The sequence below is a fragment of the Dendrobium catenatum genome, unplaced genomic scaffold, assembly GCF_001605985.2.
Source record: "Dendrobium catenatum unplaced genomic scaffold, ASM160598v2 fragScaff_scaffold_1417, whole genome shotgun sequence".
Taxonomy (NCBI): domain Eukaryota; kingdom Viridiplantae; phylum Streptophyta; class Magnoliopsida; order Asparagales; family Orchidaceae; genus Dendrobium; species Dendrobium catenatum.
In genome coordinates this window covers 937,744-957,930 of record NW_021319879.1, presented here as the reverse complement: position 1 = coordinate 957,930, position 20,187 = coordinate 937,744, and the positions used below count along the sequence as shown (strand labels likewise).

Below are 20,187 nucleotides of genomic sequence, written 5' to 3'. Positions count from 1 at the left end.
CGGCATTGCTAGGTATTATTTGATAATAACGAGGAATACCGCTCTGTGAAGACTAATACCGAGTTATACCGAGCTATACTGAGCAATACCGAGTTGTACCGAGTTTTTGCTAGGAAAAACTCGGTACAACTTTTGTATAACTCGATATTGCTCGATATAGCTCGGTATAACTCGGTATTGAATCTTCACGTGATGGTATTCCTCGTTATTATTTGATATTGCTAGTCCGACCGGATCAAAGAAAAAAATCACATTATGACATGCTTCAGTACGATAATTACTTAAATGGCCTCAGAAGAATTGTATATAATTTACGTAATCTAGTGGGAGGGAAAACGCAGAAAGGCAGTAAGCTAAATCAGGACCAAGATATGGTCCTTACGGCGGCCCGTCCGATCCTTCTCGCCGGGTTCGGCGCTGCTCCGGCAGCATGCATCGCGGAAAAATTCATATATTTTTCCAAGTGTGGATGGAGGAAAAGAGGGGATCCCTTCAGGATCTGTTGCGTTCCCAAAGATGGCGACAAAGGCCACCTCGAGGTGCTTATCTGAACCCTACAGTAATTTTTTGAGGTTTAGTAGTTCTAATGAACATGGATTTTTCACATGGGCCATTATCATATGCGATTCCGTTGAAGTGCATGTTTGTTAGTGCGATTGGTATTGTGTTAAGGGGCTGTTTGGCTCTAAGTAAATCCTATAAATCCACAATTATTTAATCTACAGGGGATTAAAACCTGAAATCTATTTGGTCTAAGAAGTAAGAACTGTTAAATTTTGAGGATTTAAGATTTATGGTAGTGACAATCCTTAAATCCATTAATTCTTTTGAAAAGGTGGGATTTGAATATCTTGGATGTGATTTCTATCAAAGTAGTAGGAAAATACCCCAAAATTGTTGGTAGGATTCAAAATTAGATTTACCTAAAATAGGATGCCAAGTAGCCCGTAAGTTTTTGTGTGAAAGAAATGAAAAGGGTGCTGATAACCTAGAATCGATGGTTGTGGATTCAGAATGAAGCCTTCAAATGGCCTTAATTCTTGTCATCCCTTCCACTTTCCCTTTTGTCAATAACATTAAGAGAAACACCTCATTTGCCAACCTCCTCCCGACTAATGGCTAGCTCAATCTATAATACCTGCCTTGTTCTTTGTTGATTTGGCTTCTTTTATTGACTCAACTTAGTTAATTAAACTAGGTGTTCTTGGCTCTAGATGCTAAGTTTATGTTTTCTTTTTATCTTGATAGCAACTATAAGATTTTTGGGCGGCCAAAAGTCTCTTCATCGATGCATGGGGTATTTATAGAGATTGTTGGGCTTTGGAGTACAAAGAGATTGTTGAATTGCAAGTTCTTTTGAAGTATCTCCTTATAAGATTTTAGTTACTCTACCTCCTTCTTGGCAACAAATTGATAGACCAAAAGGACACAAGGAGGCGTGATATTTATGCTTGTTCTTTATCAATGCACTTGGTAATCATGGCCACATGTCAATATTTGGTTAGTTGGCAGGCATATCCCTAAACCATGATTTGTGAGAAATGCTGGTGGGCTAATGCCATAGTGGTTGTCAAGTGCAAGAGAGGCAATTCGCTCCACTTGACGCTACTCCTTGATCTATTAGGCATTGAGTTTTGAGTTGCCATAGTCCTTGAAACATCCCTTCTAGTTTTTCCATTCAAGAGGATACAAGCCCTAGCCATCAGACCCAACTGGTAGACTTGAGACCACCTGTACTTCCTATGATTGAGTGCTTTGGGCAAAATGTAGACCCATATGAGATGCTTTATGCAGCTCGAATATAAGGCCAAATTTACTACCCACAATTAGAACTTTAGCTTTTAAGGATTTAAATTTCAATGATTTTCAATATCATGCTATGTTTTATACATAAGCTACTAAAACATATCATGTGTGGATGCAGGTTCTATTAGGACCTATTTGATTGCAAGTATTTAAAAGTTATGGTACTTTAAATGCAATGGAAATAAAATAGAATATATATATGGAATACTAAGAGTTGTTTGGTTGATTGTGAAATAAATTCAGGAGATCATTTTTTGTGTTTGGTTGGAAATTTTAAAAATGAATGAAACTAGGTCACAATAGAAGGGTGCTCGACGAGACCTGAAGTTCATGCAAACATTTGTTCCTGTAGTGTTGCAAGGAGGGAGGAAGGTGTTGCATGTGGGTCTTGAGGCAACAGCAAAAGAATTGAGCAAACGGAAAGTAGCAATCGATTGAGTGAGCGAGTAGTGTCACAAGTGATGGTCTCATGATGTGGCATATTTCTAATTTGCCTAATCTGGGTGAATTAGAGTTTTAAAATAAACTAAAAATGAACTGAGTAGGAGATTCTAAATCCCTCTATAAATTACTTTGTGTTTGTTTTTCTTACAATCAAACACCTAAAGTTTCAAAATCCCTTTATTTGGTTTACTCTACACTACTAATATATCCAAAACAAACAAACCCTTAGTCATTTTGATATGTTTATTGATTTTCAATCTTATTGGCAGGGCTTTTCAGTGCTTTCCAAAGATGTGCCGTGGGAAGTTGAAAGCACATGGAGTACGTTCGCAGCCTATTTCTTTATTTTGCACGTTCCTTTAAGCTTTGGGATACTTCCAACAATTGCTCGCTTACTGCATCAATCTGTCCATGATCCAGTAATAACGGTAAGTAGAAAGCTGTACTACTTCAAGATTATTGAAAAAAATGGAAAGTTCATGTTTGTTCCACAGCTGGCAACCTCATGAATCTCATTATTTTTTTTCCCCCTTCTTTTTTGTTGTATAAGATTATTGAAAGAAATGGAAAGTCTGTAATCTTTAGTATGCGCAGATGCATTGACATAAGTGCATGAACATTACCAATTATTTTGTATTCTCCTAACGATTTTAATAATATTTTATACTGCTAATGGCTCAAAAATAAAGTCCAAAACAAAACTTATCAAGCCTAAATTTATCTGTTGCAGGCTGCATCAGCACTTACATTGCAGGGAACAGAATTGGCTGGGTTCCTGGCATTGTTGTATTATACAGCTCACGACAGAAACAAGCTTCCTTGTTTTTTTATTGGAACTTCCTATTCAGAGCAGAGGAACTGGTTAAAAGCTTCTGCCTTAGGCATTGGATTTTTGCTTTTGCTGGTCTTGCTAACATCCATACTTGCTGACAGATTAATTGGACCCAAGGTAAGTTAAAGATTATAAATTTATGCTGAAAAGTTTTCAATTCTCTCGTATATTCCATCAAGAAATTATTTCATGGGCGTATCCTATTATCTGAGCAGATGCTCTTCTTATTGATGAATAAATTAAAGTATTCATTGAGCATAACTCATCATTGAAAGCAGTAACACTTAGTATACTGAATTGGATGTTTCTTTCCATACAATTGCACATTAAATATGAAAATATATTTCACATTAGATATCAATTTTGGAAACAAGTCCCTTCTGTCCATGTAGCTTTGTTCATGAGGAAAAGCAGTGATAGTAAAAAAAAAATTGAAGGGAAAACAGTGATAGACATATTTGATAATATTTTCAATTATGTATCTATTGAAAGCCTTGTTCTAAGGCCATCTCCAACCAAAAAAAGTCATTTTTCTCTCCAAAATGCAGTAACTCGTCTCCAATCGAACTACATTTTCTAGCACCAAAAAAATAATATTCTATGTATATTCTCTCATATTTTAATTGGACCTACTTATATATATATGTCCATTAAGATTGCGTTCATCTTCGATTATCATGTTATGCAAAATTATGCATATAGTCATTATATCATGTAGCACTTCTTTGCTCCAAAAATGCACCGATCCTGCCACAATTACAAAACGAGATTGGAGAGCTCCAAAAACATATTCTACATCTTTTCTACATGCTTCCTATTTTATTGCAAAATATTATTTCTTTGGAGTACGTGGCTCTTAAATAGTTTGCGCAATGGTGGACTATTTTAGATATATATTATCAACCAAATAATAACCCATGTTATATTCTTTTCCTTAAATAACGTAACGACAGGGATGAGATATACTTTGAGATAGATTGGAGAATAGGTGGGAAGGCTCCAACATGTTTATATCATTATTGGTTCATGGTATACTGAAGTAAGCATGCCATATCGAAAGATCATAATATGCTACAGCTTCGAAAATAATTGTAGGTGGTCCAATACGTCCCGTGTATTGCCTAGTCCACCCGGTAGGATAATTTTTCTACTTTCAGGACATACAATCTAAACTGTCCAATATTACTGAAAAATCATGTTGTTCATTAATGTGGAGAAGTCTAATGATAGGAAACACTTGAAGATTTCAAGTAAATCTTATCAATAGAGATGAAATACAGCAAAATGCTCCACAAATCTCATGAAAATTCAACAAAACAGAAATTTTTATTGAAGAAATCAAATTAACGGAAGAAATAAAGCAAGATACAATTGATCCTCTATTCGAGAGGAGGATCTATCTCTCCCAAATCTCTAGATGTTGCTAGAGCCCAAAAAAAATCTAAACCTAAGAGATCTCAAATTTTAGTCAAATTCAAGATGAAACCCTAACTCTTACAAGAGAAATTATTTAAAACAAAGAAGATTACAAAATTCCTAAACAACCCCTAATTCAAATTTTCCCTCCCAAAGTAATATTTAATTGAGTTTTTCCCTCCCAAAGCAATATTTAATTGAGTCCCTCCCAAAGCAATATTTAATTGAGTTATTCCCTCCCAAAACAATATTTAATTGAGTTGTTCCTTCCAAAAGCATTATTTAATTGAGTCCATCCCAAAGCAATATTTAATTGAGTTGTTCCCTCCCAAAGCAATATTTAATTGAATCCCCTAATTAAAATTAGACTGGTCTAACAATACTCCCCTTTCAAATATCCACCTTGTCCTCAAGGTGGAAGGATGGAATGCTGTTGATAGTTTTGTTCAGCTGCTTTGTTAGTGGCCATGCTATCGTCAACTGAAACCAAGCTAAAGCTTTCCTCTGTAGACATAGTCATGCAACCGTAAACTTCACCTCCTCAGTCAACCCATTCACCATGAAATACATCTCCACCCATTACACCCATCCATAGGCATCCTACCTTTTAAATACTAGCATCCCCAACTTCCTCACCCTAGGATCACTACCACCCCAATAGCTTCTTCCTTCTCCAGCATAGCGGTTGTAATATTCCTCCATATTTCTCTCATGTATCGTGGGTGGGAATCCCAACTTCCTTCCCTTCGCCTCACATGACCTGATCCCCATGGTTTGGCCCATCCCCCTACTTTGGTCGTCCTCTTCCCTTGCCCAAAAGACCTCCCATAGGAGTCGGCCACCCCCACCACCTTCACAACGAAATGCCCTTCTTGTTGTCCCCCCATCTGATAACCCTATTCCACCCCTTTTCGGAGCCCTAGGAGATGGCTCTTTACCCCATCCTTCTCCGATGAGTGGCTCCCCTTGCCCAAAATACCTCTCATAGTGGTTGGCCGCCCTACCGCCTCCACCAAAAAATTTCATCTTTATTGTCCCCTCATCCATAGACCTTGATCCACTCTTTATCAGAGACACGGGAGGTGGTTCTTGGTGAAAGGAACTCCCCTCGTCAAACTCCTCCTGCTTCACTTCGGCTAAGGGAATCCCGATCAAATCTTGGTTAGGCTTAGCCATCGAAACAACTATTGAAGTTTTTGTTTGCATCTCCAAGAGCCTTCTTAATATCTCCTCCACCCTTCTAAATCGGTTTTCCATATATGAAAATCTTTCTTTCTTTGTAGAGAACTTCTCCATGCTAGTTTTGATTTGCTCCATCTCGCCTTCCAGCACCTCCATCTTCTTTGTTGTCATTAATTAGATCAAGACTCTAATTGCAAAAACAACGAAGATATCTTATTTTTCTTCCCATGAAAGCGCTCTGATACCAATTTGATAGAAAACACTTGAAAATTTCAAGTAAATCCTATCAATAGAGATGAAAAACAGCAAAATGCTCCACAAATCCCATGGAAAATCAACAAAACATTATTTTTTATTGAAGAACTCAAACTAACGAAAGAAATAAATCAAGATACAATTGATCCTCTATTCGAGAGGAGGATCTATCTCTCCCAAATCTCTAGACCCCGCTAGAGCCTAAAAAAAACCCAAACCTAAGAGATCTCAAATTTTGGTCAAATTCAAGATGAAATCCTAACCCTTACAAGAGAAATTATTTAAAGCACCCTCCCGTGGCGATTTCGATTTTCCTGTTGTGTTCGCGCCTCCCGCCACCTCCTCTTCGGTCAGGGAAGTGATTTTCCCTCTCATCTTGTGCCTTCCTTGTTCCTTTTCTGTGTTTTTGTATGTTGTTTTCGATGGCTGGTTCGAAGTTGGTCGATGCCGGTTTTCTTGCGAGTAACTCATCTTCTAAGTCTTTTAGAGATGCTTTTTCAAGTAACATTTCTTCTTTCCTTGATTTGAAGATTTCTACTCATCGTTGGATGCCTTCCTTGTGGATTTTTTAGGCTGAGGTTCTTTCTCTAGGCGCACCGTTTGAATTCGCGTTGGTTGGGAAGTTTCCATCCCACCGGCCTTCCCTTGATGCTATTAGGAATTTTTTTTTTCAATCTTAAACTCAATGGCGATTTTTCTGTTACTGTGCTCAATGCTAAGAATGTCTTGATTAAATTAGCGAACGATTTGGATTACTGGCGTGTATTTGCGCATCGTTCCTATTTTATTAACAATTGTTATATGTGGTTGATCAAGTGGTCGCCTTCGTTTGATGTGGATGTTGAATGCCCTATTGTCCCTATTTGGGTGTCTTTCGCGAATTTGTGGCCCCATTTGTTCTCTCCTAGGATCCTTCAGGGTCTCGATTCAATTTTTGGCCGCCCTCTCAAAATTGATTAGGCCACCTCTGTTGGTTCTAGGCCCTTTGTTGCTCGTGTTTTGATTGATTTGAATGTTTCGAAACTTTTTCTAGAGAATATTTGGGTTGGCCCGGATAATCTGGGGTATGTTCAGTCGGTTGTTTTGGAAGATGTTCTGTCTTATTGTTTGCATGCAAAGGCTTGGGTCACTCCAATGTGGAGTGTTTGGTTTTGCATCCGCAATTGGCGAAGGCGTGTGTGTTGTGCTTGTTGAACCTGTTGCGGGGATTGCTTTTGGTCTGGAGGGGGACAGTCCTAATAAGGCTTCTATCAAGGGTTTGGATAATTCTATGTTAATTTCTTCTTCTCCCCCTACCACTATTGTGTTATCTCTTGTTGTGGATAATTCTTCGAATAATGCAATGGCCGTTAATTTTGGTCCTTCGGAGAATTTGGGTTCACCTGCTGTTTTTATTCCTAATTTAGCCCAGATGGACTCTGTTGTGGTAGGGGATGTTCTTGTTGCCCATGCCCCACGTTTATATGTTAGTGATGTTGGTGTAATGAATTGTGATGTGAATTTTAAACCTGTTTTGTCTTGTGCGGTGTCTGTCCCGTGCGGTTTGGCCATGGCTGAATTGCCTGGTGTGGTCGCTGAGCAATCTGCTTCTTCCGTTTCCCTATTTGTATTGTATCTGCTTGTGGTCTGCCATCACCTGGGTGTTCCGTGAATCCTGATGTTGTCTCCTCCTATGATGGATTGGAGGGCAATGTCAATTTGGTTAATATCTCTATTTCGGTAATGTCTAATGTGGAAATGAAAGCACAGGTGGCTAAGTCTGTGAAAAACTCTGTTTTAGTTCAAAATGACTGGTTGATTCTAGAGGATTATTCTTCTCCTTCTAATGGAGAAGAATCTGAGTACCATGAATTTGAGAAGGACCGTTCTGCTATGCGTGGTGCTCTTAATGTGAATGAAAATAAGCAAAAAAGAAAAGGCAGAAAGTAATTGGTTTTCTGTTTTGGCTCTGCGATTAAGTTGGTGCATTTTTATGATTTGTTGGATGATGATGAGGAGGTCCCTAATGCCCCTTATTGGCTGAGCTGGCTGGCAACCTGGGTGTCTCGGCTTTAGTTTTTGGATTGCGATTGTATTTTGTCACCTACGGTTGGTCCGTGTTTGGCTATGAGGATGGTGCTGGGGGCCTCCGTTCCTGAGTCCCCTTCCTTTGCTTTTCCTATTTTGTTTGTTTTTTTTTTTTTTTGGGATTTCATTGTTATGTATTTTGGGTTGTTGGTCATTTGTTGTTGTACCCTTCATTTTATTATTCAATGAATTTTATTTTGTTATAAAAAAAAGCAAAGAAGATTACAAAATTTCTAAACAGGCCCTAATTCAAAATTTTCCTCCCAAAATAATATTTAATTGAGTTGTTCCCTCTCAAATCAATATTTAATTGAGTCCCTCCCAAAGCAATATTTATTTGAGTTATTCTCTCTCAAAATAATATTTAATTGGGTTGTTCACTCCCAAAGCATTATTTAATTTGAGTCCCTCTCAAAATAATATTTAATTGAGTTGTTCTCTCCCAAAGCAATATTTAATTGAATCCCCTAATTCAAATTGGACTGGTCTAACATCTAGCCACATCATTGATTGTTAGTGATCTTAAATATTGCTCTGAAAATATCTGCACTATTACTCGACAAAATCTCTTCACAATTTCGATTGTTGTTGATTTGACTAACGGTGATGAGATGGTTAGTTTTACAAATTGTTATGGATGTGACCGAGAAAATGCCCAAAGAAATTCGAGTAAAAAAAATCCTAACATTGTTCTTTCCTGTTATTGAAGCTGCACATTCATTTTCATTCAGAATTGCTTAGTACCTTTTTTTGTGCATTAATGTAGCATTAACCTGACATTTTGACTAAAAAAACTGACATCTTGACCAATTACTTAGATCTGATTGTATTTTATGCACTTGAAGAACTCATAAGATTGAAGTAAAACACATGAAATTATAAGAAGAAAAACAAATACATGCATTGATGTTAATGCCCAAAAACCTGTAGAGACCTCTTAACAACTGCTCCATTTGATAAAATTCTTCCTGACACTGAAATCATTTGCTTTCATTCTGTGCAGGATATCGACAATCCAATTTTGAAGGAGATTCTTCTGTATAGCCCGATCTCTAAGTCAACTTGCTTCCTTCTCTACTGCTTTGTAACTCCATTGCTTGAAGAAACTGTTTATCGGGGCTTTCTGTTAACTTCTATAGCATCCGGAAGGAAATTCTGGCAAGCAATCGGTATCAGTTCCTTTGCTTTCAGTTTAGCCCATTTTTCCTTTGAGAACTCTCTTCAGCTCTTCATTATTGGTTGTGTTCTTGGATCTGTCTACTCTTGGAGTGGCAAATTGGTTTCTTCTGTTACTGTACATTCTGTTTATAATGCAATAATCTTACTATTTGTAAGTATTTCTTAGATGCTATTTTTTTTTGTTTAATTCTTTCATTTATATCATAGCACTGGTAGCATATTGTTATATGAACATGAATGATCTTATGTGATTTTTTTAAGCTATGAGGGACATGAAAGCTATTTTAGATTTGTGTCATTTCATAAGAAAATTCTTACTTGAATATAATTACAACTGTTTGCAAAGAGAATATAATTGAACATATTTAGTAATTTTCATAAATAAATGAATTTTAATATTTTAAGTTACTTAGATTTTATTTCGAACAATTTTCTTACTGCTTTATAAAATAGTTGTTTAATAAAAAATTTCTTGAAAGAAAAAAAAATTTGAAATGGAATAATAATGAGTATGATTTTTAATAGTGATTTACTTTTTTTTTTTTTTGTTTATTTTCTTAATTAATGTTCTAATAAATTAATAAGGGAAAAAAAGAATTAACAAACAAATCCATGTTAAATTTGTACTGATTTATGTATCAAACATCAAAAATCACATTCAAATTTTGTTTAATTATCTATCCATATGAATATAAAAAGTTTTATCAGAGTATTTAATTTGTTCACAATTTGATTAACAGAGATTATTGGTAATTTCTACAGAAAATCAAATACTTTTTAAAACTCATTTGGTTAAATGAATTTAATTTCAACATTTTATCAATAAAATTTGTATAATTAATTATAATTATCTAAACATCGCATTTGATTAAGAAGCTAAGCTCCTGGATATAAAAGATTGCATGAATGACCACAAAAAAAACAGGATAGATAGCATATTAACTCAAGTCCTTTATTCCCCCCCTCAAATTTCAACAAGATAAATAATTCAAATCACACCAACACAGAAGAAAGCTAACAAGTCCAAGTTCTGCCACTACTACTGATACAAATAACATAATTGCTGAAACCTCCAATTCTGATCCTTAATGAACACCATCAGCATCAAGTGCTGGCAAACATCTTTCAATAATATCAGCTGCTTGTTTCAGCTCCTCTTCAGATATGATCAATGGTGGAACTAACCTTACTACATTACCTTTCCCAGCTGTTAGTACCAGAAGTCCCAACGCCCTACAGGCATCCACTAATGGCGACGCAAGCACATCTAAGTCGATGCCAACGATAAGGCCGAGCCCACGCACTTCCTTCACATGGGAGTTAGCTCCCAGCTTGTGAGTGAGTAGTTCTTTGAAGTAAAGGCCCTTCTTGGTCACAGCAGACAAGAAGCCAGGATCCTTGATCCTCTTCAGAACTGTGAGGGCTGCATGGCAAACAAGGGGGCTGCCGGCAAAAGTGCTACCATGGTCACCATAGTTTATTGCAGAAGCAACTTTTTCAGTTGTGAGAGCAACACCAATGGGGAGACCTCCAGCGAGAGGCTTGGCTAGGGTCATTATGTCAGGAACAATGCCGTAGGGTTCATGTGCCCAAAGATACCCTGTTCGGCCGAGTCCGCACTGAACCTGAATATTTGATATAGAACTTTGATTTAGTCATCTGTGAATATGGAAGTGAATGGAAGATAGACAGTAAGAGAAAAAATCCTGGTATACTTTATTGCTACAAAATAATGTCTTTGGTCTTTAGAGCATCTCCAACCGAAAATATCATTTTCCACTCTGAAATGAAGTGATTCATCTCCAATCGAACCCTATTTTGTGGGTAAGGTAACCATCTTTGTTTCATTTCTTTGGCAAATCCGGTTGAAATAGAAAAATCGCGTTGGTGAATGGTGCAATGCCGATATTGGCGTCGCATTGCTCACCCGCAAGCAAATAGGGTAAGATTTGGAGTTCCGCTGGAACGACCGAACGACGCCATACGTATGTTTGGCGTTCGATTGGAGATGCTCTTAAACATGAAAGGGAGAAACTTCACTCGGTAGAAAAACTGTGATGAAAAAGCTAATCCAAAGAACCAGTTTTAAGGAATGAAAGGTCTATCCTTCGTAAGGTTATTAACTTCACTGTTATTTACCAGAAATAACAAGTGCCAGACATTAATTGTCCGAGTTGTTTTGCGGATCTGTTGAAACGTTTCAAAGCAGTAAGGAGCCATGGATTAGGAAAATACAACTCTTATGCTGCAATGTTTAATAGCAAATGATCTCCTATTTTCTCGTTATCTTAGCCGAACAGAATTTAAACAGGTTCTTTCACTAGTTAGGAAGCTATCTGGATGCGATTTATGCAGTGCATGGATTACGTTTTGCTTCCTTACAAGCATGGGGTACCTAACTATAAAGGAGCTTTATGACCCAATATTTCATGAATTTGTTCAATTTGCAATCATGCTCATTTTTTTCTTTATTTGCATACCATTTGGTCAAACATTCAATAAGTGGCTTGATATGGGCAGACAATCCTCAGCATTTTGGACCAGTTCCATGCAAAAAACTTATTATCTAGCAATAAAATAACCAGCATAAATAAATGTCAATAAGTAACCAAAAAGTTAGATATTAGATGAAACTTCAAGCCTTGAACATGTTCTAATGGTTAAATGTCTATTCTAATTCTAAAAACGTTGGCCTCACGGATCTCTCACTTCCCCTCTCTTGTCTAGCTTTCAACACTTCAGTTCTCAAGCTTCATTTCAATTTAGATGATTTTTATGAATTAGCAAAGAGGTAGACCTAAAAAGACTTGGTTTTCTTTATTAGATTTATATGAGAATTTGACTCTTAACAGGACACAATAAAGAAAACGGATTCATGTAGCCGACCTCACATACTGGGATAAAGGCTTGTTGTTGTAGCAAAGAGGTTACTCAAGTAGCGGATTCAAACTTCATATTAAGATGCGGTGCATCTCGAGTTCAAGTTGATTGTGCCAAGTCATTCTATGTAGCGGTCAAGTTATAAGAGTTAATCCGAGCAAAAATAGCTCGCATAAGCAATCAAATTTAACTACCCAAAATACAATAGCAATCAAATTCATTCTCAATCCAAAAGTTCAAGACCATGGAAGAACTAACTACTACTATTGCTATAGAAATATATTTTTCAATAATCCAATGTGAGACTAAACCAATACTCATATGTCTTAACAAGAACGTCAAGCTTTAACACATTCGGTAGCCAACACCGGTTTTAGTTGTGATTAATGGTGGTAATCACAGTGAAGTAAGACAGCTGAAAGGTGAAAAAGAATGAAGAGCATTTTCGTCTACCCTTTCACTTCAAGCTTTTTTGATGAAGCCGCATACTAAACATTTTTTAATTTATAAAGCTAATGCTTATGCTAGGCGATTAGATGCATTCACCAAATGGTATCAAGTTAACACATGAGCAATTTATTATTACCTACTTAAATAGAATCATGAAGTTGGCCCTTCCAGTTCATGCTAATTTTCAAAGAACACAGCTGAGAAGAGAAAGAACTGGCAATATGTTTTATTATATGAGAACTAGTAGATTACATACTATATAAGATGACTAAATGAAGCTTACTCGTGCAATTACAAAGGCTACACTCTACAGGAGGATGAACTCAAAGGAGAAGGATGATATAGTTAAGTACAAAGTAGAGGGATTCCTGAACCACCCAGAAATGCACCATACCTAGTATCTTAGGAACGAGAAATTATTCTGTGCGGAGTCCGGACGTCGTCCAGATATCAATAAAAATGCGTCACATCACCCCAAAAGTGTACCGCGCTCGGTACCAAGCGGTACCGGACGGTTCTCCCGTCCGGTGTCCGCACAGAATAATCTCTCCTTAGGAACAACTTTCATTCTAATAAGCAGTTCAATTAAATAACTTCAAAATACAAAGCTTGAAAAAAATAGTCGCTAACTTCTCCTTTATTTTCCACAACATTACCCATATCCATGCCAAGCAACCCCAAAAAATCATTTGAAATAACTTAGCCAAAAAGGAATTTTTTGTCATATAACGCTCTAGATGATGTGCGGAACTTCGTAAAGAGAGATGTCCGCACAGTCGAATGTCCCAGAAATCAAGAACCATATGCATGGAAATGAATATTGGTATAAAAAAATATGAAATAATAAGAACAAAAGCATATGTGAGAAACCTAAACATTAAAAATATACTGCTTGTGGTGGTCGAAGTAGTATGTGCCTACCTCATCAAAAATCAGGAGAGCTCCAGCATCATCACAAGCAATACGCAATGTCTGCAGAAATTCTTTAGTAGCACTATGTATTCCACCCTCACCCTGGATAGGCTCCACAAAAACTGCAGCTGTTTTACCAGACACTATTGCTTTCTTGGCGCCATCAATGTCTCCATACTTAACAAATTTGACTCCAGGCATGACAGGCTCAAATGGTAGCCTATAATTTTCTTTACTGGTTAGAGCAAGTGCACCCATTGTCCGCCCATGAAAACTATTACTGAAAGAAACGAACTCTGTGGCATGTGTGTCACTATCACATGAGACTCTCTGGAATTTCCTGGCAAACTTTATGGCTGCTTCATTTGCTTCTGTCCCAGAATTTGTAAAGAAAACGCGATCTGCAAAGGAGCACTCTACCAAGTGTTCTGCAAGTATGACCTGCCCACACAATCCACAGAACATATAGGCTTCAATAAGTCGTCTATAGGAGGGGAATAAAGCTCAGAACATATAGGCTGTTTGGATTCAAGTAGGATTTCACTCAAAGTATGATTCAGTAGATTAAATCCAGAATTAGTAAATCTTGAAAACTGTTTGAAAAGAAAAATGTTAAATTCTGATAAATCTTAAGAAACTATTTGGTAACGCAACTCAGGATTTAAGGAGGTTTGTTCACTGAATACAAATATAATTTGTGTTTTTAATTATAACATGCTTAAGCTGTTAAGGATTAACTTTTTGAATTTTGTTTTTGTTTTTGTTGCCTAAATGTTAGTTTAATTATAGCATGCTCAAGTATTGACTAAAGCTACTAAAATTTAAGGATTAAAATTAAATCTTATCAAAATTTTAACTAGCCTTGATTATACTTTTAAGTTATTTATGAGTTAATTATTAACTCCAATTTTAATTACAATCAATATTTAACAAGTATAACTAATATGATTAGAATCTAGTTTAATTATAAATATAAATTAACCTAACTAATTATTTATTTACTAGTTACACTGTATTCCTAATCAGATTAATTAAATTATACTTATTATATATTAATACTATAATTAATTATTAAACATTAAAATGTTAAACTAATGAAACACCAAAAAAATTGTAGTTGACTTCTAATCTCTAAATGAAGACTTCAAAATCGACCATATAAATTGAATTTCCTTATCATGCAATGGTTGGTTCTCTTTCCCATATGATTTACTATTGTTATAATCTGTAAAGGAAAAAATAAAGTAAAAACTAAGAAAAATTGATAGGAGCAAAAATGAAGTAGACTGTAATTGCCTTTACATTTCTATAATTTATATTCTCTTTGGGTGCTCTTTCTATAGCCTAAGCCTATCTTGGGTTTGAATTTCCTCTTCTCCATTTCTTTGTTGTTGCTTCTTTTGCCTACCTCGCATGAAGTAGAATTTTGAAAGTGCCGCTAAAGGAAGCTTCTTCATCTACTTCGATGACGTTGTTCCTGTTGGATCGAAGGTCACAATGGGAGTGGAGTTCGCCATGAAGGTAACAATCTTTCACCCCTTTTGGGCACATCTTTGGCTAAATACCGTAAATTCCCCGAACTATCAGATTTAATAGATCCGGGATTTATGACAAAAATGTGAAAACAACATAAAATCAAGATTTAACTTACCATGATATTTGAGGTTTTTTTTTTGTGTTTGGCAAGATTTAACTCAAATCCTATTAAATCATGTATCCAAATAGCCCCTAGATGCAAAAGCTAAAAAAAGAGTTTGCATTCCTTTCATATGCACTAACTAGGAACAAACATTCCAAAATTAGGAGAAAAAATTAATATTTCCATGGCACAGAAATTAGAAAATGACACATTACTTTTGTGAACATGGAAGTTAGGTAATCAAATTTTTTCAGTATTCACATTGGGCATGTATTTATAAATGGGTATTCATTGCATTTCAGAACATGTAGAGATCATGAATTTGCCCTTCACAAGCTTTGATTTTAAGAGAAACCAGTATACTGCATAAAGCAACAAAAACCTCTACAGTTATTTGCAATGGTGCACAAAGTATTTGTGCTTCTCCAAGGTATGTTTGGTTTTTCTAGAAAAATAGTCTACTATCACTACTAACCACTTGGTCGAGTGGTGGTGCCTTCACCCTCCTAAGCAGAGTTCAAAGGTTCAACTCACTGCAAAAAGGATAGTTTACTCTAGCTGAAAGTGGGAATTCCCTAGAAAATCGAAAATAAATCATTCCTTTGTTGTTAAAGGAAAACAAGACAACAATTCTTCACAATTAAAAAATCTTATAAAGTATTAGCCAAGGAAGTATGAATTCCCCAAAAAAGAGAAAAAAATAAAGCAATATCCATTCATTCCCATCCACCAAGTAAGTATGAATTTCTCTTATATTTGCTTAGGGTTGTAAAATATCCGATCTTGAGCTGACCCAACCCTGTTTAAGATCAGATTAACAAAAAAACTTGATTCAATCTTGAACCAAGCCAAATATGGTTGGTGACGGTCTCAATCCAATCCCCTAGACCCACAATTTTTTGTTGAGATTGATCCAAGTATAAATTTAAATGATTTTCAAACTTTGGGTCAAATAAATTGCCAAACCTATATACGGAAATATATAAATATGACTTGCATGTATAGGTACATAAATGCATGAAATCACATTGATATACGTACACACTTACAAACATAATTACATACCAAATTGTCTCTATATGTATTATGTAAATTACACAAACATATATAAATAATATAATACATTTATATATGAGCTCAGTTCAAGGCAGGCTTGCTCATTTTCTTTGACATGAGCATGTGACAAGCCAAAAATATGACGATTATCAATCCATCTTTCAATGTAAACTCCAACTTAGGCCTCGTTTGAGACGGCTTTCTTACTTCTTCTTAAAGCACCTTTCTAATAAAATTTTTGTACTAGAAATCGGCTTTAAGAAACAGTAAGAAAGCCGCCCCAAATAAAGCCTTAAACTTTGAAGAAAGTGAAAGTTTTAGAAGTAGGGGTTAGGGAACTACAAGTTTTCAATGATTTTATTTTGTGTAAGCAGCAAGAAAATAAGAAGGCCGCACTTTCATTCACTGTTTTCACTTCCTGTAATAAACAAACAATCCTGAGAGATGTACTCCGGTGCTTCTTTAGTTATCGCTAGTTATCACAAAGTACTAGAGCATTGGAAATTATACCAACTAGCAAATCAAGCTTCATCTGATCCTCCAAAAAAGCATATTAAATATTTACAAAAACTTGAGAATTTACGAAATTGTAGAACAAATATCAGCCTATTGGTAAATCAATAAACTTAGCAATCGGTGTGCAATGTTCAACCCAGAAAAATAGAATCCTAAACAACAAGAAACCAATAGACTACGGCTCAGCTTATTTGGATGAATCGAAAGGAAGGAAATTAAACAGAAATGGAAATGGAAATAGAAAAGGAATTGAATTGAAATTAGTTTTCATCTGCTTGTTTGGTTTAGAATAAATTGAGTAGAAAAGTAATTTCTCTTTTTTGTTCGGTTGTAAGAAATAAACAATAAATTGAAGAATGAACACATCCTAATGTTCTTAACTTCTCAGTTTTACTTCAACTGTTGACTGGGATTAAGAAGAAAACAATAAAGATAAATATGTAATATGTTCTAATTTCATGGAATTAATCAATTTCCTCTAAATTATACCCAAACCAAACAGTCAAGATGTAATTATGGGGTAAAAATATTTCCTTTCGGCCTAATTCCGCCAAACTAAACACAATCTAACTATACCTTATCAACAGGTTCTAAACAGAATCTCCGAGGAATTTAAACTTCGTCCAAGAACAAGGGAAAGCACAACCTTGAATCATCAAAAGAGATTACTCAGAAAAGAATCAAAATACAGTTTCCACAGCCTAAGTTGTTAATAAAACAAATCGAGATATAGCATCAAAAAACTTGCTTGCAGAAACAAATATAAAAAAAAGGCCAAAAATTTGTTGTTTTATGCCCCTAAAATCACGCCAATTTCAAAATCAAATTTAACAGCGAAAACAATCACCTGGGGTTCTGAATAATACACATTACTGACATGTGCAAGGCTTTTAGCCTGTTCCGCGACCGCCTTCACCCATTCACCATCACCATAACCAAGCGAGTTAACCGCAATTCCGGCCGTCATATCCACATACTCCATACCATCGACGTCATACAACTTGCAGCCTTTGCCTCTTACGAGAACGACAGGAGCCCTAGCGTAAGTCCCCACCAAAACCCTCTTTTCTCGCTCGATTAGATCTTCGCTCTTAGCAGATAGCAGCCGGTTCCCCGTAGATATCGAGGGAGCAGATTTTTGCGTATCTTCGGAAACAAAACAGCAGGAAATGCGGGGAAGGTAAGGTTGGGTACCCGGCGGCGCCTTTTGACTGTTTAATCGGAAAAGATGGCGGAGATCATTCGCCGAAGAAGTGGAGACGGCGACGAAGGATTGGAGAGAGGACATGTCTTGGCGTTGGTTGATGGAGAATGTGGATCGGCCTGTAAGTGCGGTGGCCGCAGTGAGTGAGCAAATTCGAGCGTGGCCGCAGGTAGAGCCTTAGAGGCGTGTGAGCGGCGGGCGCGGCGAGCGTGACAAGTGGAGGGCGGCAGATATATAGTGCGGCGATGCACGCGCGGAGCGGAACTGAGGGTTTGCGTTCGGGATTAATGCCGTATTAGAGAAATTAAGGGCTGTTTGGTTCGGAACAAAAGTGTTTTTTAAAGTATTTCAAGGGCTCGTTTGTTTCAACGTTTTTCCTCTTTTTTATCAGTTTGGAAAGGAAAACGTAGTTGTGAAACTTGTTTGGACGTGGGCCAAACTTTTTTTAAAACTCCATTTCTCTATTATTTTGAGAAGCATTATGGATTCGTTTGTTTTTTTGGTGCTTTTATAAAAGACAGTTTTAAAAAACATTAGTTCAGAAAATGGAGTTTTCCAACGGAGAAGTATATATAAAAAGCTTTCTCAAAACTGCAGAAAAATAAAAAAAATGAGTTATTGGAAACGTGATTTGACGAACCAAACAACACAAAAAAATTTCTCCGTTTCCAAAAACGAAAAAGGCGAAAAAACGCTCAAACAAACAAAGCCTATATATTAGCTTTTTCAGTTAAAAAAAAAGCCTTTTCTGTTATTGATGTTTTTGATACCGCAAGGGAAAATAAACCAAATGAAGCCCAAGTGATTTTAAAGATATTGATGTTTAATTTTCAATAAAAAAATGTAAAATTAAAATTTGAAGTAAAAGATATTCAATTTCATTATATTTAAAATTCTTTAAACTTGAGTGATTTTAAAATACGTCGGAAACTCATTCTTATTATCACCAACGGCCACCGCCTCCGTCACCCCTTACCTATCGTCACCAGCCACCCTGACTGTCGTTGGCCCCTCGATTGCCGCCAGCCACCGCATCCAAGTAGCCCCTAAGCCCTACCCTTTTATTTTTACTTTTACTTTTTTACTCTCTCTAGTAAAACTCATAATTATAAAAAATAGAGCCAAATGAAGTTCTAATTTATTTATTTTCTTATTAAATAAAAATCAAATTTAAAAATGTCCTAAACTAAAAAAAAAAATTTTAATTAATGTTTTATTACTGAGTTTGAGTCAAAATCAAACTTAAATTAAGTTTAACTAATTATATATTTGCTAATTAAGCTTAACTAATTATATATTTGCAATTAAGCACATAAGCATATATTCTAATTAATCGATATAATTAGATTAATAATTTATTTAATAAATTACCATAATTTTTATGTTGTTATTTAAGTTGTTTGATGACGTTCAAATCGTAACGAAGAAATTATTTAAATATATTTTTATCATGCATATACATCTAATAGTATACATAATTTATAAAACATATAAATTATAGAAAACTTGATACAATAATATAAAATAAATCATCAAATAAAAAAAATTGAATATGTTAAATGAGAATTTAATCTTCTCAATGTGCTAATTGTTAAACGATAAACTAGTATTGATGTATCATCAAAAAACTATCTTGATTGGACATGAATCTCGAAGCAAAATCAAGTTGGAAATTTTAAAAATTAAAATTTTCATTCAAAAATATTGGTGTCTCGTTAAATACTGCACTCTCTCTCTTTTATATGTGTGCGTGTTGGATCTTCGTATAAAACTGAGAAGTTAAACTTCATATTTCTCTACCGCCGCAAATACTCCAAGACGCAACAAGTATGTTCATCAATATAAATGAGCAAGTGGTTAGTGTTGAATTTTGTATATGTTTCAATAAAGACATTGCCACCCTCCTTAACATCCCCCCTAGCTCATTAAGCTCTTGTGCACATTTCAATTCCCTTGGTTAGGTATCTTTCTAGCATAAACATCAGAGTCCTACATGGGGTCCTGATTGGGTACCCATTGGGTACCCACACTCTGTCCTGGCGGGCTTTGCTTGCCCACTGCACCCACATATGATGACTTTCCGGATGTCATACCCACCCACTTTGCCAAGTTTATTGAATGCAGTCTGCCATAGAATACTGGCCTTGAGATTTTTTGTAATTTTCTCTGACTGCAAACTTTCAAGCCACATATAAAAATTTATCATGGCCGTGATGCGATTCAGTGTTGCGCACTGTGTAGTAAGGATTATTATAATATACTGCATTATATGATGATTAATAATATAAATTGGGTCTCCTCTGCTGTTGAGTACCCACCCATACCCACCCATGAGGCTATGGGCGTACC

General features: G+C 35.9%; 2 protein-coding genes across 2 annotated transcripts; one reads left to right on the top strand and one right to left on the bottom strand.

Annotated features, from left to right (window-relative positions):
• Positions 1-333: 333 nt before the first annotated feature.
• Positions 334-9,445, top strand: LOC110111611. Its single transcript, XM_020843558.2, has 4 exons — positions 334-539; positions 2,520-2,678; positions 2,981-3,199; positions 9,006-9,445. The coding sequence occupies exons 1-4, from the start codon at positions 372-374 to the stop codon at positions 9,345-9,347; spliced, it is 888 nt and encodes a 295-aa protein (XP_020699217.1). The 5' UTR covers positions 334-371; the 3' UTR covers positions 9,348-9,445.
• Positions 9,446-10,088: 643 nt separating this feature from the next.
• LOC110111622 (acetylornithine aminotransferase, mitochondrial) lies at positions 10,089-18,165 on the bottom strand. The gene is made up of 3 exons (XM_020843575.2): positions 17,482-18,165; positions 13,433-13,864; positions 10,089-10,806 (listed from the first exon to the last, which is right to left on the bottom strand). The coding sequence occupies exons 1-3, from the start codon at positions 17,920-17,922 to the stop codon at positions 10,267-10,269; spliced, it is 1,413 nt and encodes a 470-aa protein (XP_020699234.1). The 5' UTR covers positions 17,923-18,165; the 3' UTR covers positions 10,089-10,266.
• Between the last annotated feature and the right edge of the window lie 2,022 nt (positions 18,166-20,187).

Coding starts and splice junctions, on each gene's coding strand:
- LOC110111622 (XM_020843575.2), bottom strand. CDS start 17,922: ATGTCCTCTCTCCAATCCTTCGTCGCCGTCTCCACTTCTTCGGCGAAT. Junction 13,865..17,481: donor TGTATTATTCAGAACCCCAG/GTGATTGTTTTC, acceptor TTGTGTGGGCAG/GTCATACTTGCAGAACACTT. Junction 10,807..13,432: donor CTCTCCTGATTTTTGATGAG/GTAGGCACATAC, acceptor TCAAATATTCAG/GTTCAGTGCGGACTCGGCCG.
- LOC110111611 (XM_020843558.2), top strand. CDS start 372: ATGGTCCTTACGGCGGCCCGTCCGATCCTTCTCGCCGGGTTCGGCGCT. Junction 540..2,519: donor GCGACAAAGGCCACCTCGAG/GTGCTTATCTGA, acceptor TCTTATTGGCAG/GGCTTTTCAGTGCTTTCCAA. Junction 3,200..9,005: donor ACAGATTAATTGGACCCAAG/GTAAGTTAAAGA, acceptor CATTCTGTGCAG/GATATCGACAATCCAATTTT.